This window comes from Rhipicephalus sanguineus, chromosome 5, assembly GCF_013339695.2.
Source record: "Rhipicephalus sanguineus isolate Rsan-2018 chromosome 5, BIME_Rsan_1.4, whole genome shotgun sequence".
NCBI classification, from domain to species: domain Eukaryota; kingdom Metazoa; phylum Arthropoda; class Arachnida; order Ixodida; family Ixodidae; genus Rhipicephalus; species Rhipicephalus sanguineus.
In genome coordinates this window covers 83,653,355-83,678,630 of record NC_051180.1, presented here as the reverse complement: position 1 = coordinate 83,678,630, position 25,276 = coordinate 83,653,355, and the positions used below count along the sequence as shown (strand labels likewise).

General features: G+C 46.7%; 1 protein-coding gene across 1 annotated transcript in view; it reads right to left on the bottom strand.

The window, feature by feature from the left end:
• Window positions 1-418: 418 nt before the first annotated feature.
• LOC119393907 (RNA-binding protein 42-like) overlaps window positions 419-25,276 on the bottom strand; it is a 73,016-nt gene continuing 48,158 nt past the window's right edge. Inside the window, exons 5-6 of the mRNA XM_037661098.2 lie at window positions 2,701-2,942; window positions 419-521 (exon numbers count right to left, since the gene is read on the bottom strand). Of these exons, the coding sequence (XP_037517026.1) occupies window positions 2,830-2,942 (113 nt within the window). The 3' untranslated portion in view covers window positions 419-521; window positions 2,701-2,829. The remainder of the gene's footprint in view (window positions 522-2,700; window positions 2,943-25,276) is intronic.

The window sequence follows — 25,276 nt, the reverse complement described above, 5'->3', positions numbered from 1 at the left end:
ACGATGTTAAATATTTACGTAAGCGGTTTGGGTAAACAAAACAAGTTAATTAACTGAGCTCAAACAAGGAATATACGACAAACGAATTCGTTTTCAACCTGAACAAACAAAGCCAGGACACATTGTCCACATACAAATTTTTTTTTAAGCGCTACGTTGCACATCTCACAGTGGTATACTTAAATAAACAACTGGTTGTTAAAGTTCGCCACACACTTCAACGTGTCGTACGAACATTCATAAAGAGCTACTATGCAAAATTGTTTTTCAAGCCTGAATATGTTTATAAACTAAATATTCCTAGAAGAAAAATTTCAAAAAAAAAGTGAAAGGGCACGTTAGATGAATCACGTTTTGCGGGACTTGCAATAACATGGTCCCGCCAGTTTCGGATTGACGGACACAACGAAAAGAAAACACATATCAGGAACATTTATTTTTAAAAAATGACAAGCACGGACAAGGACAGTGTTCTTATGGTACAGAAGAAAAGGACCACCTCCGAATCTCCACCGCTGCTCCTGCAAGTGCATGAAAAATATGGCAAGAAAAGATGTCAGTCAAGAGTGAAATCGCCTTCGCAATCAGCCTAGCAGCAAGGCGAGCGGTAAGCACTTGATCTGAAAAAGGACGCTGGAACACTTCTTGAACACGGCCAAAAAATACTGCCGATCGGTAGTCGAGGCTCCTGCAGTAAGATGTGAGCCAAATATTATAGCGCAGTGCGCGGCATGAAATTAACAATTAAGTTTCGACTTATACAATACACTGAAGTGTTTCTGTCTTTGCGTAGACACGTAATTAATATATGGTTTACTGTTAACAGTTCATTACCTTTAAGAGGTTTTATTTTATTTTTATTTTTGCTCAAGTACCAACTCGCACAACAAGGTGCACATTATTACCCCAAAGAGCTTTTACCAAGGGCCATATTCACAGTGATACAAAGGTAACATAAAAGAAATACGCGCGAATTTTCTGTTTGAGATTTGCTACAGGTAAAGGAGCTCGATTTTACGACGGCTGCATATAATTATTCTTTTTTTTTTGTCTATAAACGTATTTATGTAGGAGAGCTTCCAGCTCTAGGAGATCTGTAGGAGATCTGTAGAATATGACGGTGGTTTTGTTTTCTCTGGCTATGTACAGGACATTTTTTTTTCTTTTTTGAACGACGCCTAGCTGCCAGCGCAGTTCAATCACACCGGATTGATTTGAGTCGGAAATGCACGACAGATTAAGAAGCGCGATATGGTCGCATTCTAACTGAATTCAAAAAGCTTTGAAGAATTTTGGGGTACGACGCACGATGTAATCCCGAAATAAAAAAGTGTTCGATGCAATCGCAGAGGTAATATGCCCGACACTATCGCGACTTTAAAATGCAGAGTCGCCCAAAAAGGCACCGCGGAGGTGGCTCGCGCTCGGCGTACACTCTAAGCAAAAAAAAAAAAAAAAATGTATGTGCTACTCTCTTCGGTGAGTACTCATTTGTCACGTAGATATGACTACAAGAGACGTTAAGTCTTTTTTGGGCGTCACGACTATCCGACGCGAGCATAACAATCTCCCAACACAGTTCACGTGTTTCTTTAAAGAGAGTTATATATATTCGGCATCAGGACTTACACAAAAGGGTCGAAGAAATTTTTTTTAAGAGTACAGACCGGTCTCACGTGTTTGTAAACCAAAACGAAAAGCGGGATCCGCACAGCCGGACATCAACCGCAGGTACGCGAAACAAACAAACAAAAAATCGCAGACAAGGAAAGATTAGCTTTCCGGATGAGCGCGCTTCAAATGTGCGTCACTTCCGCTTAACGGCCAAAAAAATGGAAGGACCCTTAAGCTTCGCCTTTAAGAGTTGAACGCGATAGCGAAATCCGGCCCCTAGTGCGCACTTCAACCACTAAGTGCATACTTATTAATCTGTATTGCTATACACACACGCACACAGATACACATGTGCGCGTGCGCGCAAATGGCAGAGGTTTTCGATCTAAAACAAGAATCGCATGCCCTCCAAGATGCACGCCGCGCGCTTGCCATCTCGGAGGCCATAAAGAGTCGAGACATATTTCTTACAATGCCTCACAGATGGAAGCACATTATCTAGCGTTTGCTGTTTGCTTGATCAACGCCTCCTCTAGAAAGCCAGCGTTGGCTTGATATGTTTTCAGCTAGATGGACATAGTTGTCCATTTTTAGAGCTGTTTGAAAGTTCGTGTGTGTTTTTAGCGGCGATGGCTGCACTATCCCGGCCTTTTTCGACGTAGTTTGATGGTCTCGCCAATGCGCCTACAAATCGCCGAGTGGGCTCGTTTTTGTCGTGACACCTGCCGAACAAAATGCGTTAGAGACTCCTTCACTACATGACATTTATGTAGTGTTTTTTTCTGAAGCAGCTGCAAGTAACATCGCGGCTTTGTGGTAGAACACCTGCTTGCCACGCGAACGGCCCGGGTTCGATCCTCAATGGGACCGAAGATTTCATTCTTTATTTTATTTGCTTCTTTCTCGATTTTTCGCTCACGGATGATTTTTCACTCACAACCAACGGTGCCGACACCGACACCGGAATTTCTGCGACACGAGCTCTCTAACGCTATCGCGTTAAAAGAATACAATTTCAACGTCTCCGCTTCTGCGTTCATCGCCCGCATGTTTCTCTAAGAGAGGCGCACAGGAAACTGGCGCCACCTGGTTTGCCGCGAAGTTCGTATCCGGTCAGCTGCTGCTCCCCCGTAGGCACAGGCATAGCGAGCGTATATATAACAGGACTGCAGAGAAGAAGAGGCGGCGGCGGAAGCAGGAGCAACGAAGGAGCGCCTAGATGAGGCCCAGCCGCTCGCGCTCCTTGGTCTTTTTCCGGACCATGTCGACGTTGCGGTCGCGCCACGTGCTCTTGCGCAGCTTGATCGGACGGCTGCCCACGTACTTGCCTGCGAACAGACAAAAAGGAAAAAAACAACAACAAATATCTTCAGTGCTATCCCATCGGTGAACAAAAAGGTTCCACATCACGTGGGAGTGTACACTACATAGTGACAGACATTGCCAACATGAGCAATACATATAGAACAATGGGAGGCACTGCTGTCCAGCCCGGCCCTTCAAGACCAGCTTATGTTGGTCGAAAAGGCAGAGAGGATAGCAAGGGCCAGCGGAGCCCTGGACTAGGAGCTCCGAGCATTCGCGACGCCCTGCTTTCAGGGCAACGCAACTTCTAAGTATGCAATTATAATTTATTCTCTGTCTCTCTCACACAGGGTACCTCATGCATTCGCATAAGGTGACTAGAACGTGAAAGCCACCTTCTTTTTCTTTGCAGTCGATTATATTGATATCCCCGCGCCTCAAAGCCTTCTGCACCTAGCGTGGTTTTGCACTGCCTTCGGGATCGGAGGCATTGCAAGCTTTCCGCACCTCACATGCCTCCGGGATCGGCCCACGTATGAGCAGGCGACGATGTCATGTGATGACGCCAGAGTGACGTCACTGTGGCGTCATTATGACGTCACAAAAGTTTGCAATCTGTGACGTCGTGATGACGTCATGGGTAACTTCATCACATGATGATTTTTCGCATCACTCGTGTCGTTTGATGAGGCATCCAAGGTTTTCGCCTTTTCAAAATCAAAAGCACAGCTGCAGCCCCTTCTCTGCAGAAACATCCTCCATTAAATTGCCCGTACGTTCCGTTGTCCTTCCCGCAAAGTTACAATGGGAGTCAATATAACTTCCCTGTAAAATTGGCAACACTTTCATACGAGTAACCCGGGTAATAAACGCCAAAGAGAAAAGGTAAAGTGAGAAAAAGCATGGTGCACAACTAAGAAGAGCGTCTGATTGGCTGCCCTATCAGCTGGGTGTAAAGGAAAGTGGGAACAGAAAGAGTGAGAGTGTTAGACTCTAGCGTATGCAGGAGGATGAACCAGTCTCTAGATTCTTTTTTTTTTTCTCCTTAGGGAGAAATCTAGGGACTTTAGCACGAACAAGAAAGGTCATTCAAGCGGGCTTTCTGCGCCGACGATACATGAAAAAGATGACAAGAAAAGGTGACAAGACACCTCAGATGTTTGTCCAAAACTTTCGATGTTCAGTCGGTTTCTACTGCGATTTGTATAGGAACGATTCGTATAAGGATGGTTTACACTGAGATTGAACGTACTTGCAAGCTCGCGTGTTTTATAGAGAACCCACTGTATCCTTGATTTGACCTTGACAGAAATTTGTGTATAAACTCTTCGACACCACTGCACCTATATGCGCATGGCGAGCCTTCTTTCAAGTGTTTGGCCATTTCAATGGCAAATGCCGGCGTATATGTATGTACAGTGTCAATTTTTATGAAAGGGAACACGCGAACGCGTGGCCTGCGCTCTGCGACGGCTGCCTTCAGCTCCGTCAACCGACAGCTAACGAAAGCTCGCCCACTTTGGCGTCATCTATTGGCAAACAAAATAACAAGTCATGGCCGGTTGCGAAGCGCTTTTAGATAACGCTGCATCTCGGCTCGCGTAACGGGCGATGCAGGCAGCGCGTCGTCTGCCTGTCAACAAATCGAGCGTGGCGCGACAGCACTGCGCGAGCTGCAGGAATTGCCCTTAACGCGAGCCGTGAGGCAGCGTTATCTAAAGGCGCTTCTCAACCAGCCATGATTCGTTATTTTGTTAGCCAATAGATGACGCCAAAAGCGGGCAAGCTTTCGTTAGCTGTCGGTTGACGGCGCTTACGGCAGCCGCCGGAGCGCGCAGGCCATGCGCTCCCGTGTTCCCTTTCATAAAAATTGACACTGTACATTTCGAATGGGGGCACAGACCCCAAACTATTGCATGCAAACGACGCGAAAGCCGACCGAATCTTGAGGCTACAGGTTGATATACGTGCCCACAAAGAAATTCCAGCGAATACTCGTTTCATTGCGCCACGCAAGCCGACGCAGACGACCTTCGATAGACAAAAGCTATAGGCAACCATTGTTTACCCTAGATGCTATGTAGGAGCAGCAATTGTAGTCATTGAGCCTGTCACGCATTTAATGGCTCGGAATGCTTTTGTCTGACACTATACTGCGACAGCCACAGGGAACCAATTAACGATCCTTTACGGGCGCAGCGCCTGACTCGTACATGTTTTGCGCCGCGTGTGTATACGTGGTGCTCGCGCTCTGACCGCAGCCTCGAATGCGTACGCGCCGACGCTTTAGGCGGGAACCACACGTACGCACGGACCGCAATCCTGACCCTGACTGAACAGCGCAGACGAAGTGCAGTGCGTCTACACAGACGGGGTACAAACGCGAGGCAAACACGCCCGTTGACTTGGTCACGCCCTCTGAACACCGTATACGAGCCAGCAATGACTGCGGTCGAGAAGTTTTCCCGATGCAGACGACAACCTACGTACACGGTACGTGTTGTCTGTATACAGTGACGTCGACCGACTGTGCCTGCGCAGGGAGAACTTATGCAGCCGCACGGAGTAAAAGTGCTGCTTGAGTTTTCGTTTTTTTTTTTTGACCACGCGGTAAACAACGAAGGTCCTTTCCTACTTTACATTTCCTACAGATGATGGGTTAACGAAATGCTTCTCTTAGTGTACTTCAAAGATAAAACAGCCGTCCTCTACTTAATATTACCTCACCCCTGCCCCCCTCCCCTCCTTCCCTTTCAAGCCATACACGAACACACGCATCTCAGTATTCCGTAGTGCACTCAGATCTACATATGCGCAGTCTTCGGAAAATAAAACGGGATGTATATAAGACGGCATTAGGTTATCCAGACCACGCGTATTCAAATGCACGAGCACGGCCTATAAAAACGGATTATATGCAGCAATACAAACGTATACATGCGAGGGGACGAAGAAGGAAAATTAAGCTTCATGTACACAGAGCGCACGTCCGTTTCACGCAAGAGCGCGCACAAACAGCAACCGTAAAAAGAAGAAAATGCAAGCGCTCACGGACACTGACATATAGACGACGCAAACATCATAAATGCCGAGATTCAGAGCACGTACACATGCGTGTAAGCAGCGTAAACCCAGCTTTAGATTGAGAAATGGATGGATATGCCATACTCGTACCCTTATTTATAGAACACATCATACGTTTAGCGTAAATGATCAATTTGTCGTTTGCCAACCTGCTTTTAGCACTACGCCTCAGCCAGCGTTCTTACGAAAATGAGCAACTTTCGTTTCATTGTGCTACGATATTTTGTCGATGTCTGCAACGTTTAAGTAGACGTTTAGGCAAGCATCAACATCTTTCAAGAACTGTGGGCCGTTTGTACACAGGCCCGATGCTTTAACCACAACACCACAGAAGCACACTTCAGAATAGAACACATTTAAGAGCGTCCCGAGTGCAAGAAAGCGCGTTTTCCACGACGTTGATGGCTTCTCGGAGAATTGCCTTCGTGCAAGCCAGTACGTTCAGGCGCTCAGTGCGTTTGCACAACGCTGTCGGAATGTACTCGAGTCACCGTTCAATCCTATGTGGGTGCAGACAAGCATTATTAAAAAAAAAAGAGCGACAAATCAGGAGTGCTGTGTGATTTGTCATCATTCATATGAAACGGATGTATAATCTAATGTGCTTGTGCTAAACACGTTGCTGTGAGCTACAAAAAACTCTATGACCTCTATTGTAACTTCTTAATCGTTTTTTACGCAGTCGATTGATGCGTTATGGTTTCCTGTTCCGTGACTGTGTGGACGCCATTGTAAAACGAACTTTACTTCCGTGTAAACTTTCCACAGGATTGCTGTAAACCACCTTGTCTTGCTATCGGTCTCGTACTGGATACAGCGAAGTCTACACATGGATAAACATGGAGTCTATACATTTAAGCCCATAATGAAACTCTTCAACAATTACGTATCCTACTACTAACATTGGTTTAAACGTTTCAGAAAGGGTCGCCTTCTGGCGTTACCTGAACAAATGAGCGTAACACCAAACTATTAGCCCATATTCCATGCATATATGCCTGGGCATATTTATTTTTGATTTTTCTTATGAGTGAAGTGGACACATACATTGTCCACTTACAGACTGTAGGGTATTGCATCACACTGCTCAAGCCACCCTTCCAAAAGTGTGGAGACCTGTTTACGGATCGAAGAAAACGTAGTTGTCAGTTACTTTTATGTTTGCACCGTGCACGAGTAGACTCCATACATACGCCCATGCACTGCCGGAATAAGCTTCTGCGACCGGCTAAAGCCTTCAAGCCACGGACACCAAGTCTACAGAAGTGCTATTCTTGGACGCTATCAAATTGCGCTACGTCGTCGAATGCACAGTCCTGTCAGGTCTGATTGGACCGCAAGGCCGTCACAACTTCTGAGTGGCTCGAACCTCCAACTAGGCGGAATTTGCCAGCGTACACGAAACGGCATTTCCAAATTCGCGAACGAAATATCTGTCGTTGCGAGGCAAATGCAAATGTGGCAGGGCGAGCTTAAATGTCTATGGTGGCGGAAACTGAAGGCGGAGTACCGAAGCCCTCGAATTTTTGTGAGCGCAGTGCACACATACCCACCCTCGAAGTTTGTCGAGTGCTTGACGTAAAACTGAATCAGCGGCGACAACGAAATAATAGAGAAAGAAAACAAACAGGCATGAGCACGAAAATAGAACAAGGATATCGAGGAATAAGTGGCAAAGTTCTTCAAAGCGCGACATCGGATTTCACTTAATATAGCCAGGCCAGACTAAGCCGAAAGAGAGCGTTCAACCACATGCAGGGTATGTATGTATGGACGGTAACGGGAGACACTGAGTGTTTGCTGATAATATCGCCGCGCTAATATTAAGCAACGAGAAAAAAAATAGTGATGAAAGCTTGGTAATCGCCGAAACTGGCCATTAGTGGGGAGTGCAGCGGCGCTCGAAGGGTGCCTTATAAATTCTGGAGTTCTCTCTCTCTCTTTTATGCGCCGATACGACGGTGAATAATTATTCGACAGGCCTTTGAAACACAACGAGAAATTTAAAAAAAAAGTTGAATGAATGACAGTAAGAGAAACAACAAGAAAAGTGAAAAGGGACATCACTTTCTAGAACTTTACTTATGGCGGCCATCACGCGAAACATGACACCATGCAGATGGGCAGCGGACGCCCTTCGTACGCAAAATACACACACAAAAACGGCCTGCCAAGTATTCACCCGCTTTAGTGCGAACATTTTTATATAAAAATCCATCACCAGCCTTTCCCAATGTAAAAACCGATGTACTCAGTCACGTCAAAGTACAGCGGCCAAAGTCCGTTCAAAGAACGTCGGATTTTGGCACGGCGTTTCTCATTCATTTTCCCCGTCCTATTCAATATTAACTAGACACTCTTAGCCATGCCCCGGAAAAAGCGCTAGACATAGCCAGGACCCTAGACCATTTTTTTTTTTCTCTAGTTCCCTGGCTACAGCTAGCACTTTATCCCGGACCTCGTTGAGAGTATGCAAACGTACGCATAAAAACCTATACTTTATGCACATCCCACGCATGGTGGTAATGACAAACTTAGTGACCACTACCGTCGTAAGAGTGGCGTAGCCAGGGGAGGGGGGTGCGTGCCCCCCCCCCCGCCCCCCCGTATTTTTTTTTTTTTTTTGGCTATGGCACACAGAGCACAAAATGACACTCGACCACATCTGTCTAAATTTAAGTATACGGTTGTTTTTGCACTACGCAGAGCCTGCGAATCGAGCCCGCACCCTTGAGCTTATCAGCGTTAGGCCGCTAGTCCTAGCACTGATACTAACGAGCTGATAAGCTGATAGATCTAAGCCGCTATACTACCGAATTAGGTAGCCGATACCACCACGTGCCTGCAAAAAGATAGGGCCTCTTTAACTTAAATGGTGTTGTCAGAAGGGTAAATCTTCGCAGCCGAAAAAAAGAATCTACATATCAGAGGGCACCATGCACATCCGGAAATTATATGAGTATAAATTGCACTTGTGCCTCCGTCATGTCGCCTGCTGAATTACGAATTCTCGCTCGCTGGAGGACACCGAACCTGTACACTATGTGAGCTAAAGTTGCCATTAGAAGGAATAGACTTGCTATATCTCATAAGAGGATCATTTATCAAGGCGATTTCATGACAGAATTCAAGAAACATATCGATACTAACCTCCTGAATTATTGAAATCTCGACGCCGATTCTGAATTACAGAATCATTGTTTTGCGGTTATGTTTCAACACGCTGTGACCACATGGGGTGCCTAAAGAAAAAAAAAAAAAAAGACGCTTAAGCATTTTTTTTTTCTTAAGGCACCCCATGTGGTCACAGGTGTGCTGAAACATCACTACGCAGACGTGACTGGTCTCAATTGAGACCAGTCACGCCTGCGTAGCTCATGAACATATTTATTAAGAAAATAATAAAAGAAATAATATGTGAGACGATGTAATATATGCAGTCACGTGCGGGACGAGCCACTAGCGAAAGGTCCGCGGGCAGCGTGTTTGAGACCACTGCCACAGATAGAGCAACACTTGCTAAAGCACCCAGGCCACACTTTCGACGCGCATCTTGACTCCAGGCTAGGGCCTCATTTTCGCCAATGTGGAGTCGGCCCCGAGATCGCGTGGGCAGAGAAGACATTTCAGCATGGACGTCACATCATATCGAGCAGCGCTGTCTTTTCAACAAGGACAGATAGCATTGGACCGCGAGAACAGCCCCTCGAATAAAGGGCAGCGCGCGTTATTGTAGCGTCACCGCCATGCTTAAAACATGATGTGCGCGCCAGAATTTATAGAAACAGATTACAAGACTGCATGCAGAAGGAGGCACGGGGGCCACTGAATGCGGAGGCGCACACATAACAACCGCAAGAGATGAGGCCCCGCTGTGCTCCCGGCGTCCGATAAAGCATGCGCAACAAAATCGCATTACACGGCGGGTCGCAGCCGGGCTCAAAAACAGACTCGCGTCACGTGCATATATAAAAGCAACGCGAAGCCTAAACGGTAGAGCGAAACAACAACAAAAAAGAAAGAAAAAAAAAAGAAGGCCATCGAGGAACGTTCACTGGGGGGGGGGGGGGGGGCAGGGGAAAGCGCCTGCTTGTATATATGCGAAGTTTTGCGAAATATTCTTGCATGAGAAGACGTAGCAGCGCACACGTGAATGCACGCCGCGCAGTTCCTCTGCGAATAAGAGCCCATCTGGAGAGCAAAAGATCAAAGGGCGACGACACAGCAGACATAGCGACAAAGTCTTATGAGACGAAGAAGAGCGCTGCCACACATAATCTATGCACGGAAGTCGTAATAAGGCAAAGTAGAGAAACAGAAACATCTTTGCAGAGTTGCAATCACCTGAAAGAGCGTCGTTTCTATCTCAGCAGCACATGTGGTGGACGCGCTCTCAACTCAAAAATACGGCTAGTGCACGCATATACATGACGTCGGTCGGTGTGTTGCGAGCGGGTTAGCGTTATTGTACGCATGGTAAAGTTTGAATGTACGGCGAGCAAGCAAGTAAGAACAAGCGCAGGGCTGCCTTATACAATCGCGAGGCGCTACGGCGTACAATTCTTTCGTCAGAACAAACTACGCACTAATCTTCATTACGCAGCGCCGCAGAAGTAGGGTATGTCCAAAGCAGACTCCCCGACCCGGTGCACGGCCTTGAAACATACGGGTCGCGGCAGCCAATCAGAGGAGAGAGGCCAGAAGATGGGTTCCTCTATCCGGCACTACAGTCAGATACAAATTAAGTCCGGAGAGACCCCGCACAGACGGCTGAGGAGCGGCAGCCGATCGCCTCCGTGACTAAAGAAATAGTCCCGCAATGCACTTGGCATTGTTATGCAAAGGCGGGGCCATGAGCCTTCCGGCTCATGACGTCAGCTTGGAGTGCGCGCCCATGGTGCCGGCTTGGTAGATCTGCCTTGGAGGACGAAATGCCGCGGACTTCTAAAGTTCTGAAAATTTGCATCCGACTAGAGTGGCCCCTCGCGCGACGCCGTCTGAATTGAGCCTTCACGGAAGCATTGATGATAGATTCCTGAACCACCCCTCGGGTTTGGTGAGACAACGCATTGTGCGAACAGGAAACACTGCTATGAGTAGCACAGCCAAACTCTAAAGTCTTGCGCGAAACGCACAGTTTACAAGCGGAGCGCGAAGCTGCCACTTTCTCAAGCGCCCTCTTTTCAAGGGGTCATGAACCACCCCTCGGTCTTAGTCAGAAAACACATCCTTCGGAAAGCAGACACTGCTACGAACAGCTCAGCCAAATCTTGCCGTCGTGCGCGGCAAAGAGAGCTTAGACGCGGAGCGCGAAGTTGCCATTTTCTCAGGCGCCCTCTTTTCACACTGAGGCCGGTCGTCACTCTCTTCGGTAAGCGGGGCGCCTGCTGTTTGACGTCACACGACGGACAGCATGCTATTGGCCTATAGCCGACATAAATCGAGAGCGGCGTTCGGATCAGATGCGCTTCTGGCCACGGGGTGCCGCCACTTGCCGGCGCCGCACTCCTCAGTCTGCTAACTTTACACGGTAGCCACACTCGCGCACACGAATCACAGCGGGAGAGACCGATCGCGTTTCATCAAGCGCTCAAGGTCATGGCGCGCGCTGACGTAACTTCTTTCCCCCGTGCCATCCCTCCCTGTGTAGCTTCCAGTGCGCTCGACGGGACGAGAGAAGAGAGAAAGCGCTGAGAGCGTGCGCCAAACCCCCGTAACTCCAGTCGTTCTTGACGGATTCGAGAAATTTTTGCGGCAGTCGATTCGGGAGGCAGTAAACTACGTGTGTCCTAAGTATGTCCCAGACCATATTTAGTTTCCTACAATATTTACTAGAGGGAACTATGGCGCTAGTGTCTATGGGAGCTGCAACGCATGACACTTCAGCCAGCATGGGAATGATGGGTAGTTCTTTGTTCTTTCGCCTACGTTTGGCTCCGCGTCGCCTGCACCCGCTTTGTCGCATAAAGAAGTTCAGCAAAAGTCAGCAGTTACACTTACCTACTTCAACCTTTTTAGGCTCACCAATTCAAATCTGGTCACGAAGTTTTAACAACGGTGTATTCTTTTATCCGAAACGAACGCCAAAACACAGCAATAAACAAAGCCTCAAGTGCGTTCGAAGCCGTAAGCACGAAGATTAGGCAAATCCGTGTACCACCCATCATTCCCATGGTGGCTGAAGGATCGCTGCGCCATAGTTCCCTTTAGGTAATTGTAGAAAACTCTGTATCGTAGACAACTGCAGGTTCAGAAATATCAGATCCCGACGCAACGCGGATCCGCTTGATGGCCATGACGGTGACAAAGACTGACCGCAACTGTTACCGAAAATACAGCCATCAAAAGCCACCGAAAGACCGGGAAATGCGGGCGAGAGAATACACAGTTGCACCCTTTGCGAAGACCAAACTCACAAGGTTCCTCATGCATTTGCCTAAGACGACTGGAAGGCTAACCATCTTTTTCTTCTCAGTCGCTTGTACTTACCCCGCCCGAAAGCTTCCCGCAACCAGCGAGGTCTTGCACTGCCTTCGGGATCGGAGGAATTGGAAGCTTTCCGCACCTATCTTGCTTTTGCAATACTTCTGTGAGCAGTCCACCTTTGACCAAGCGACGATATCATGTGATCACGTTGTAGTGACGTCACAAATTTAGGCGACCTGCGACGTTATGATGATCTCATAGGTTGACGTCATCACACGGTGACGATTTTTTGCGTTACTCGTGCTGACGCCGCCGACGGTCAATTTTCGCGTTTGATGAGGCATCTAAGGCTTTCACCTCAATAAAGGGAGCGGAAGAGTCGGTAGGCAAATACGCGTGTGTCTGTGCGCGCGTTTCACGTCGTCATCCCGAACAGGGGCCTCCGCATACATATATGCATAACTTTGGCCATAATTCATCAACCCTGCCTCGAGTGGAAAGTTTCCTATGGAATTGTCGAATTCGACGTTCCGGAGTGGCAAGTGTCGAGACTGAAACTTATTTTGCTCTCTTCCTCTCGATGGAGCAAATTCCACGACAGGGTGACGAAAGCAACTTCCTAAGAACAGGCGTCGAAACGCAACACGACACCTATGCATCAGCGCGTGCTCGAAAACCTTTTTCACACCGGCAGGTCATTCTTTTAGTGAAAATAAACTCGAAAGTTGAGAAGACTGAAGGACGGATCGCATCAACGGTAACGATCGGGTGTTGGAGGTAAACAAACAAATAAATAATAACAAGTCAGGGCGGTTCTTTCTGGACTTTTCGAGGGAGTCACATTATAGTCCGATAGTCAGCTATATGAAGGCCACTAAACAGTGAAGGATCCTCTCCCCCTCCCCTCCATACAGACATATGGAATTCATTACGCAGTACGAAAATCGCGTAGATGGCCGGTATTTGCTAGGATAACGGCGCACATTACAACCAAACCATAAACAGCATCCAGGTGCTGAAGAAAAAGAAAAAAAAAAACAACACTATCGCCTCCCGCATAACAGAATGTATGAATCGTAGGAACAAACGGACCAGCTAAGCATTGCCAATGAAATGGTTGAGAAGATGCTCGCGAAAGTTGCGGTAATTACGCTGTAGGGCAATGCTGTTCGGAAGATCGTCCCGCAGGCGAAGGGCGCGCGGAAGTGACGAGAGGTTAAAAGCATTAGTGTTGCCGTAAATGCGGGTGTTGCTGAGGTTTTTATTTATGCGATCCAATTCAAGTACAAAAATATATTCTCTGGATCCACCAGTTAATCAAAGGGTCTCACACAAATCATTCCACGGAGTGTACGCATCAACAGCAGCAGCCGACCAGCATACGCAAGATTTATGCAAATAATCAGTATATCCCATGGAAGCGAAAAAAAAAAAAAGACAGCAATTTCGGATAGCACAGAAGCCCAAGCCAAGAAACAAGGAACTGCAGTTTATGCAAACTTCAAGCTTTTCCGAAAGATGCTGCAAGAACGCGCTCATCTGGCGCAATTAAAGCTTTCTAGTTTCTAGCGCTGAGATATTCCAGGGTCTATAGCTATACCGCCAAGTGCAGTTTGCGCGTATTTTGAGAATAACTCGACACCGTAGTAATGGCAAAACTAAATCCACCTTTGTACTGCATAAGGTCCTCAGAAGTGAAAACAGATTATTTGTGCCGTTACGCGCACACATTTGGTAGGTGAATATTTTATCCGTAAGGTCCTTCATTTTCTGAAGAACGCATATTGGTGACAAGCTAGTTTTTTTATGTGTTGTTCTCCAAGTAGGGTCATTCCAAGTGAAACGTCCCAGCCCAAAATTCGACCACCAGCGATTCCATTGAAAAAAATTTAGCTAGAAGGTAACTATGTGAGAGTGATTTTAGTAAAGTATTTTCGTTCAGAAAAATTATCTGGTCACGTGACAGCCCTTTGAATATTCCGGCGAGATGGCAAAGTTGGGTGGGAATATATTATGTGTATTCACCCTTGAAACTGGGCACAATGACACATTGGGTTTTAAACCATTCTATTGTCATTGTTCTTTCACGTGACGTCACAAGTAAAACCATATATTAATTTACCGGCTTAAATAGGCTTAGCAAAGAAGCAAGAAAATGTGCAAATTCGGTCAATTTTCGTAAAACCGGCGGCAATGTTTCAGCTGCAAATTTTTTTTGGCTATTTTACCAGTCAACATAGTGTCTGCTAAAAATATTTTCAACCTTTGTAAACAAGCGTTTATTGAGAAAAATGCTTGCAAAGTTGACAAAAAAATGACTTTTTGGGGAGATTCACTCGTAAATTAAGCATTGAGGCCCTCGCGATAAAAATATGTGAGAGGGTTTTTTATATGCTCCAACGTCTTCTCTTCTGATGTGGAAGTTTTCATTCCTGTAAATTTTGTTTAAAGTGAAAAAATAATTTTTGATGTCCACAACCAATGTCACTGGTAGGCGCTGGCAAACAGAAGCGTTTTCCGTGATTTTAGGTAAATTATTGCAATTTATTCTTCGTTATTTCTGTAGTTCATATTATTTTAGACCTTGTTAGCTTATTTGCACTGGTTTTGAGCATTGTCAGCCTTGTTTTAGGTCTGTATTGACCATGAGGCATCAGACAGTAGATAGACGAGAAGCCAGGCTCCTAAAGGGCTACACACTTAAAACAGAAATAACGTTTTGAACCTTTGCTACCACGAGGAGGACCACAACCATCAGCATAGTGGAACTTCTTTGCCACTTCACATGGCAAAAGCGCATGCGACGATGTTGGCGGCCCACTGAAACATCTGGCAGCAAGAGCAAGTCTACGAAGGCCATATGGTGGTCAGATTCCGCCACCACACATTTTGTTTGGCTGGACCAGTAATGTAAAGGGTGTTACAGTGATTTGGGCGTCACATTGCACAATTCAAGAAAAGAGAACACAGCTCCCTCAGAGATTCGCCATGCTGATCTCTGTCAAAGAGACCCGACAACTGTACCATTTCGAACCGTCTACCCTTTCAGCACTGTCCGCCGCGGTGGTGAGCAGTTAGGGTGCTCGGCTGCTGACCCGAAGGTCGTGGGCTCGATCCCGGCTGCGGCGTTCGTGTTTCGATGGAGGCAAAATGCTAGAGGCCGTGTACTGTGTGATTTCAGTGCATGTTAAAGAACACCAGATGGTCGACATTTCCGGAGCCCTACGGCGTGCCTCATAATCATGTCTTAGTTTTGGCACGTAAAACCCCAGATACTGTTATTACTCTTTCAGAGCATCGTGTTGGGATTACATCATTCTCCAACACTCATGAACTGTAAGTGAGAAAGCCGGTATGAATGACAAGGTGGCCTACTTTGACATTAACTATTAAGGCGTAGAAAATGCGACCAGAGGACGGCACATCGGAAAGCAATAGTCGTGAACAAGAAATTTACGTTTTGAAGCCATAATTTCCTTTTGCAAGTGTTAGTAAACCATGAAACTCTGTTCTTGTGCGAGTGTGAAACACCCGAGAGCAAGGTATCATGTGATTCACGCATCCGCGTGGCATAAAATGAAACAGAGGCAGCCAATAAGTACCACTGCCGAACGCTAATGCCCATGCTGTGCTCGTCTGCCCGACTTCCCCTAGTGCCAAGAAAGCCAGTTATGAAGGCACAAAAGTAAGCTAGTTCCGATATACAAATACACTGATGCGAAATCACACTGCCATATTTTGCTTGAAAAACTAACGGAGTCCTCATGCTAGCCCAAAAAATCGGTGAGAAAAAGCACGCGTTCTGCAGTAAAGACAGACCTCGGTAGTGCCTGCCAGTGGCATTGGTTGTGGACATCAAAAATTATTTTTTCGCTTTAAACAAAATTTACAGGAATGAAAACTTCCACATCCGAAGAGAAAACATTGGAGCATATAAAGAACCCTCTCACATATTTTTATCGCGAGGGCCACAATGCTTAATTTACGAGTGAATCTCACCAAAAAGTAATTTTTTGTCAACTTTGCAAGCATTTTTCTCAATAAACGCTTGTTTACAAAGGTTGAAAATATTTTTAGGAGACACTATGTTGACTGGTAAAATAGCTAAAAAAAATTTGCGGCTGAAACATTGCCGCCGGTTTTACGAAAATTGACTGAATTTGCACGTTTTCTTGCTTCTTTGCTAAGCCTGTTTAAGCCGGAAAATTAATATATGGTTTTATTTGTGACGTCACGTGAAAGAACAATGACAATAGAATGGTTTAAAACACAATGTGTCATTGTACCCAGTTTAAAGGGTGAATACGCATAATATATTCCCACCCAACTTTGCCATCTCGCCGGAATATTCAAAGAGCTGTCACGAGACCAGATAATTTTTCTGAACGAAAATACTTTACTAAAATCACTCTCACATAGTTACCTTCTAGCTAATTTTTTTTTTTTCAATGGAATCGCTGGTGGTCGAATTTTGGGCTGGGACGTTTCACTTGGAATGACCCAGTAGCGATGCACTAAGTATTGCGAGTCTGAATAAAGCTGTGGTATACCGTTCAAGGCGAATACTCGTACTAAAGAATTATAACACGTAGCCGATACGTGAAGAGACCAACCGAGGCTTTCTACAATGCAGATGGTAACATACTTTATGGGTTACTGCCCGCGATGAAGCCTAAACGCATTCCGTATTCGAATTCCGTAACTTCGCGATTCCTTTTTTTTTTTTTTTTAGCGGGATAGTATTATAGGCTAACTACACACGCCCATGCAGCTATTCGTCGGACGAAAAATATGGGCCCACACCGTAGGCATTGCGGTATTAGAACAAAGTCGCAATGAATATCGCGGAATCAGATTCCGGCCGCGGCGGCCACATTTCTATACAGGCAGAATGCTAGAGGCCCGTGCACGCTTAGATTTATGTGCTCCTTGAGGAACCGCAGGTGGTCGAAATTTCCGGAGCCCTCCACTACCGCGCAGGTATGCGGGGACGAAAGGTAAGATCGCGTGTCCTTATCAGGGGCACGATCAGCGCAGGACGTAACGTCGAAACCAAGTCCATGCTAAAGCATGCAGGATTGCAGAGCCACGACGCATGAGATGAACTCTTAAAGGCACGCAGTGCCCTCGCCGCGCCCTCTCAAGAATGCGCCGAACGGAATACACCCACTCGGAGAAACGAAATAAAATTTTTATTAAGTTAGCTGAGATTGCGAAGTCAATGCCGCGCTTTATAGTCGTCCTTTGACTTACGTTTAAAAGCTATTGCGCATAGAGTTCATTCCCGCAGCAACCACTCCGCAAAGTTGCGGCTTATGCTTCAAACGAAGTCTTTGAAGTTATCCGACACGCAAGTTGAGCAAGTGATGTTATATTTGGGTTCCCAGCACAACCAAGAAAGCGAGAGCCCCTTGAGATCGGTGCACCACAACAGCAGCAGTACGTAAGCCTGTTAACTATAGCAACTTTTAAATCATTCATTTCGTTTATTCAGCGTCCCATGCTCCAGTTCTTCGCATCGACGTTATTTGCAACAGCGCGTTCAGCTCCGCTAAGCGTTAGAAACGTTGTGGTACAGTTACACGGTGCGGTCAATACAGCGCAGCGTTGAAAAAGAAACAGGAAAGAACAAAAAAAAAGCAGGAACATTTGTCTGTCCGTGTTCCCGTTGTGCCACCCTCATCACACAACGTAACCATACCAACTCTCCCGCATGACTACGATGTTACCTTATAGGATAGCCAACCATGTCGTTTTAACGTTGATTAATTAGAATAATTATTGGGGTTTTACGTCTCAAAACCACGATATGATTATGAAAAACGCCGTAGTAGAGGGCTCCAGAAATTTCGATCATCTGGCGTTCTTTAACGTGCACTTATTCGTAAGCACACGGGCCTCTAGCATTTCACCTGCATAGAAATGCGGCGGCCGGGATTCGATCCCGCACGCGACCTTCGGGTCAGTAGTCAAGCGCTATAACCACTAGACCACCGCGCCGGGTCTTAACGTTGATTACCCTCAATACCCTCAATCTTCAAGCGACAAAAAAAAAAAAAATTAAAGGAACACAACCGTCCCCGCATCTGCAAAATGCCCCAACGTCGCACATGTCTCCACAATCTGCGATGACGGGCTTCTGAAAACTATTGGCGACGGTGAGTCCAGCGAACACGACTACTGCATTATCGAATACTGCTAAACTTGCGCGATACATCAGTCAACTGCACGTGACGTCGCTCCATGAAGCCAAATAAGATCAAGAGGAGGTTCCAGTTTACATAATATGCGCCCACCCGCCCGACGCTTATGACTTTGGAATCAGCTGCCGAAAAATCAGTGGGCCCTTCGCTCAGAGCGAAATTAAGTGAAGGGGGTCTGTTTAAGTTCGAGGGTTTCGCGCAGTTCAACGGATAACGAATTGGAAGCTGCATTTCGAGGGAGACGTGTCATAGAAGGGAGACAGGTGGGCGGCGGAATCAACAACGTCGACAGAATTGCACGGTATGCATAGTTTTCGTTCATACAACGACGTGCTCTCCAGAATAAGCTCGCGAAAAGTTACTCCTCGCTGAGTTGAATTCCTCTTACAAAGGTGGATATATAGGCATACGAATACACGTCCGATAAAAAGCAATGCCAGCGTTACAAAAAAAGCCATACGGTCCTTGATGCATTCGGAAGACAACTCGAAGGCGAAAGCTGTCTCTTTTTTCTTCTTTCTTTTCGCGGTCGACTGTATTGACACCCCCCTTCCCCGATGCGACGATGCCCTGTGATGACGTCACTGTGACGTCATGACTGGCTGCCGTATATATATATATATATATATATATATATATATATATATATATATATATATACACACACACACTCACAATCCTATGCAAAAATAAGGACGAAACGAACATACGTTAAAAAAAAAAGAGGCGCAGCTGCGCGCGATTCTGATGGCCGTATATATACTACAGCTGCAAAAAAGAGAGAGAGAGAAAAAAAAATGAGACGTAGACAGAAACAGGAAGCAGCAGCGTAAGGTTAATTCCTGTTCCAAATGAGTTACATCTGGAAACAAGGGTACCCCATTAGCGATACGCTATATGCCGGGAACACACGTCACAGTCTGTGTTCCTTCCCAAAAGGACGCTAATGGAAGTTGCAATACGCATCACGTTAGGACGAGCTTATGCAGCGTCGCCTGATGGAATACCAAAAGCCGGATGCTTTGTTCCTATATTCGGTACGCGTGTGCACACGTCGACCGCCCTACCGGCGGCGGAAGCACGCAACAAAGCAAAGAGAAAACGACTGTGAGCAAGAACGGGCAAGCACCTGGCTAACAATGCAGATACTGGCGTTAGCCTTCCCTGCCTCGAAAGATAAGGCTGACAACAGCGGCCGCTAATCCGCCAACTTAGGAGGGATTTGCCGATCGATAAGGCGACTGCGGCGTTGTGGGCGGCCCCCCCGCGATCCTCGCTAATTAATTACAGGTCGCGCAGGAAAGACGATCGGAGGCACGCACCTAGCCGGACCAAAGCTTGACGTCGCTATCATCGCTTGAACGCCGGGATGATGATCGCTGTAAAGGCAGAAGGCGATGGACTACGCTGCACACTAACGTACGAAGTCCAACTGCGAATAACTAGCAATCTTGCGTCCTTGTTATAGACGATTTTACATACGACACACGGGCGCCGTCACCTTGGACTGTTAAACGAGTGTTTTTTTTTCCTTATTGTTGTGTGTCGTACGTGACATAAAATTAACAAGTAAAACGTGACGTAAAACGTCGAATGTTCCAACCCAATCGTTTTTGTATGCGTATGCGGCTACCGTAGGACTGTTCGTTTAGTTGTTCAACGTACAAAACGGCAAGGTCAACAGTCCAACGTGGCGGCACCGAGATCCATCGGTAAAATAGTCTGTAAGGTGTAACGAGGTAGTGAACATTTTTACGTTCCAAGCATGGTGAGCGATGACAACGATTCCACGGCAAGTATTTATTTACACGCGATTTGTTTACTTCAACGCGGGAACGTTTTCGAGAAATGTCGCGCACGTGCGACACGCCCAGTCAACGTATTGATTCGAGCATATATTATGTACTGACCCAGAAAAAGTTTCTCCTTTACGTCTTTTCCGATGCACTTTCTGACAGGTACGCTGACGGAGATGTCGGCGACCAAATACGATGCCTGCTACTGGGAGGCTCTTAAATACGCGGCACGTACAACATATAGATTTTATTCTCCCGTAGAAATCAATATAAGTGGCTCAGAAACCGCACATGTGCGGTTGGAACTACGTTACCTCAACTCGTAAACCTGTTTCTTCTCTTCCTCTAACTATTTAACCACGTCTCGCACGTCTGCTTGAATGTGCAGTGCAACCACTTCGTTTCAATAACATGCTTCAGTCTAGTGAGCATACCCATTAGACTGGTTACAACATAACGATGCAGCTTTTTTAAGCAATATTAATATAGTTTAATGTTGAATATCATTCTCGTATGTGCGTTTATACGCCGAGGAATATACGGAGCGCGGTGTTGAACATGTATGATTCCCAGGCTTTACTGAAACGAGTCAACAGCAGGCAAAGTGCCCACGCCGGCGAAACTTTGAGAATGAGCAAAAACAAACAAACAGAAAAAAAAAACAGATTTGCAAGCAGAGATCCCAGGGCTATAACGACGCCTTCCGCAGCGGCAATTCTATATAGCGCCGAAGCCGGACGGTCTCGGTCATTTGTCTCGGGGACTCGTCGCTTATTGCCATCCTTATACGCAGTTGCCCCAAGATATCCCCACTCAAAGCTGCACCATCAGTCACGGTAAAGCCAAGATGGTAGTCCCAGTCAAGAACGCAGGCAGGCCGAGTCTCCACGAAGATTTGCGTCGGTCTCCAGATCGAGGCAAAAAGCTAACGCAGGAAGTCAACGCCCCTCTTTCATACACAGAAGACGCCTTTGCTCTTCTCGGTCTACTTTTCTGGCGTCTCGTTTATTATTATTATAATTTTTTGCCTCTTTCCGAGTCGTGGCTGCCACCGCATCTCTGACGTGCATTGTTTTCCTGTTAAATGACATTGTGCGTGCGTGCGTGCGTGCGTGCGTGAGTGAGTGAGTGAGTGAGTGAGTGAGTGAGTGAGTGAGTGAGTGAGTGAGTGAGTGAGTGAGTGAGTGAGTGAGTGAGTGAGTGAGTGAGTGAGTGAGTGAGTGAGTGAGTGAGTGAGGTGAGCGAGGGCGATGAGAGGGTGCTGTGAAAATTTACAGCAGATCCGAAGCATTTGTTGAGATTAACGTTAAGGCAGACTTTTATGAAATGTGTTTGCTATAAACACTAAGCAAATAGACGCAAGGAACGTGCAATTTTATTTTATTTACGAGTATTCGTAAGGAACCATGTTAGAGCCCTTCTTTTCCCACTTTCGCACATGCAACTGCTTCGCGTACGTTTTACACCATGGCGGAAACTCGCCTGCCTGGCAGCGCCGCACGAAAATGATTGTGTTTTAAACGCTTTCACTCACTCCTGGTCACTCTGCGACATCGTTTTTTGCAACGTGCACCCTTTAGAGTTCTATAGTCTACTGAGAGGCCTGCGCATGCGCTGTTCGAAGACGGCCCACCCCGATATACCGCGATAGAGCTAAGAAAGCTGTCGCCACAGAAGCGGGGCGCAGATAAGATCGATACAGCTGCAAGAGAGAAGACAAACTTCGAAAACTGTGAGACGCTGAAATTTAAGTCGTATACGTGTACGAAGCTAGAAGAAAGTTACAACACATAAATGCACCGCCCACCCTCTTCGGGCTATCGAGACTGCTAAACCAGAGCAACACGCCTGCGCCAAATTACTAGCTTTTTTCTTAGAAGTGCTGGAACGACATTTGAATATAGAGCCGCAACGTGTTCGTAGGTGGAAGCGAACATGACCACTCGTAACCAGCCTAAAAGCATCAAAAATAAACCAGAGTTCGCACCAGTAGCTCAAGTGAGCTCCAAACTTCGACTGTACTCCATTCTGTGGTTGGTTAAGTGAATAATGAGCCACCAGTTAGACTTACTGTACGTAAACCCCAATACTCTTGTATCTGCCATTCATTTCCCTCCCCCCTCCCGCTTCTCAAAGGAAGAGTACTTAAAACAGACAATTCGACAGAAATAGAAAAAAAAATAGTACCGCCTTCAAACAGAGCTTGCTTTCGTCTACAGTGACAATTGAAATCTTTTCGTTTTGTCAAATTCCAAAAGTTGGCTTTCTAGACAATCTTCGGCGCACATAATGCGACAGTTCGCAGATCCCACTACACTGTTCGCCAACCAAACGGAGGCGCCTATTCAAACATGAGGCTTACAGTACGACGAGCTTCGTCACTGGTTAGGATACCGAAGAGTTTCGGAATCAATCGCACGTTAAGGTATAGGCCTCGTGCGAAAGCGGTTTAATCCACGTCGAAGAAGCGAGTCCCTTCAAACTCAAACCCCCGAGCAGCGTCGCGAAATAGGAAAAAAGAAAATCAAGCAAAAAATTACAAGCAATTTCTTTCCACCCTAATTCCTGTGGGAAACATTCGGTCTCGAAACATAGACAGGAAGCGAGTGCGAAGTCGTGTTAACGAATTCGTAGAGTGTAAGCACGGAAACGAGGCTTGTCGGCTGTCATAAAGCGGCGTTACTCTCCTCGCTTGGCGTCGCGTGTGTCACTTTTACAACCTAGTATAGCATACGCGTGTCGTATACGTGCATATGTTCTCTCCAGCGGCTCGGTATCGTGAACAACACGCACAGTGCACAGGGATGCGTTCCTAAAAAGGATAAAGGAAAACAACAGTTAACGCTTTCTGCTTCAAACACAATGTCAATCTCTTAACTTAGACTGAACTACCTGTTAAAATGCTTTTATAAAGTTTAGTGCAGAGCCCGGCACCAAGCAATGCGTACGAATATTCCCTGCCTCGCATGAAATGGCGTGATCCCGCGGAAACCGGCTTAGAACGAGAGAGGAAACGAATATACTTGACATCTTCAGAACGCCAGAGCAACATAATCGAATAGGTCACGAGCTAGGGACACGGAACCACTTGGCGGACTTTCTGAGCAAAGGCAAAGACACATTTCAGTATAGTACAACTAAATGACGTACAGGAGAGAGAGAGAGAGAGAGAGAGAGAGAGAGAGAGAGAGAGAGAGACGCCGTTTCCATTAAACATAATCGCGTATTTTTCGAAGCGTTGCGTGCGCATTTCACCGCAACTCTCCTATAAGAGCAACATATGATGTCTGGTGGTCCTGTCATGTCCAGAAGTTCAAGTATGGCTTGTAAGGGCAGTGAACTGCATGACCTTCAAGATTCGGCGGCGCACGTTATAGAAAGCAACGCTGCACCAGAGTGGCCGTTGATGGCACTGATGAGGCGCGCCACGGATCTCAATTTACGCTCTTCACGACCCCTAAATGAGAGCTGATTCAACTAACTGCTTTATCACAAGTTTTGATTAAAGCACAGGTAAAATCGAAGTATACAGCTGCCTTTCTATTCTCCACGCTATCATCGCAGCCGTCTATGCCCGGAAATCGAACGCACGACCTTAGCTCGCAAAGGAACGCCGCCCAGCAAGCGTGCGGAGCGGGAAGTAACGCAAGAAATACAGCACCTTGCTACGCCTCAGTGGCGCCACAAAAGCGCCCAAAAAGCAACGGACTCTTCTACCAAGGCATTTCTCAAACAGCGTGTGTCCATCCTTTGATAATCACCGTTAATTCTCCGGACGCCTGCAGAGAGAGACACACGAGAAAGTATCAACCTCCCCCACAGCATTTTCTTTAAACTGCGTCCAGGCCTCACTTGTCAGAACAGTTACCGTCAATGCTGACGATCGGACTTGTCGATGCGATAGAGTGACAATGCAAAGCGCTTGAACGGACAGAGATAACAGAGGAGAACGATCGTGTTGTCCGTGTTCTCCTCTTTTGTCATTGTCCATTCAAGCGCTTTGCGTCGTAAATTATTCATTTTTGTACGAAGCGTAGTCGCACGCCTCGAGAGCATTCTCAGGTAGAAACTACAGTACACATATCGTTACTGTGGCTGGCACAAGAATTGAGGCCAGAACTCGAAAGCGTAAAGACAACGGAGACGTGTTGTCAACAATACGTGGGTGAACGACGCACCGAACTAAGCACTCAGGCAGCGTTCCGTTCTCAGCAGCTTATAGCTCATCATCACTCAGCTGCAGAAAAACGGAGTAGCCGGTGAAAGGTCACAGAGTCGACTGCGCGAGTTCGGCGGTAAGGCATCAAACCTACATCAAGGGTATAGAAGTGAAGAGAGGGGGAGAGGAGGGGGGAGGAAGTGGGTTCTCTCGCACAGCTAAGCATACAGGAGGCAAGCGAACACGATGACAGGTGAGGCACACCATCCGAGCAGGCTCTCAAGGAGTACGTGGCTTATCGCTTCGAGAACAGGCGCGCTCAGCGTTTACGAGATCACAGGGGGCGGCTGCCAGATGACGTGCGTGCCGAGAGGGGAAACAGATCAACCTGTTGTCCGAACCCACGCACTCCCCCGCCTATAGAGCCGGAGTGACCACGCGCTGGCACAAATCAGCAAAGACTGTAAACAAGCCAATTACGGGATAAGAACGTTACACCGACCTGTAGTTGACGTAAGTTTGGGGGCGAAGAAAGACGCTGCATGCTAAACGTGTCCGCGTTATCTCAGCGTGTCGTGGGCTGATAACGGATGGCACGTCGCTACCCATTCCATGGTCGAGTGAGATGGCGGTCAAGCATCAGTAAAACGCAAAAAAAAAAAAAACGGCAGGACGTTGGAGAGCTGACC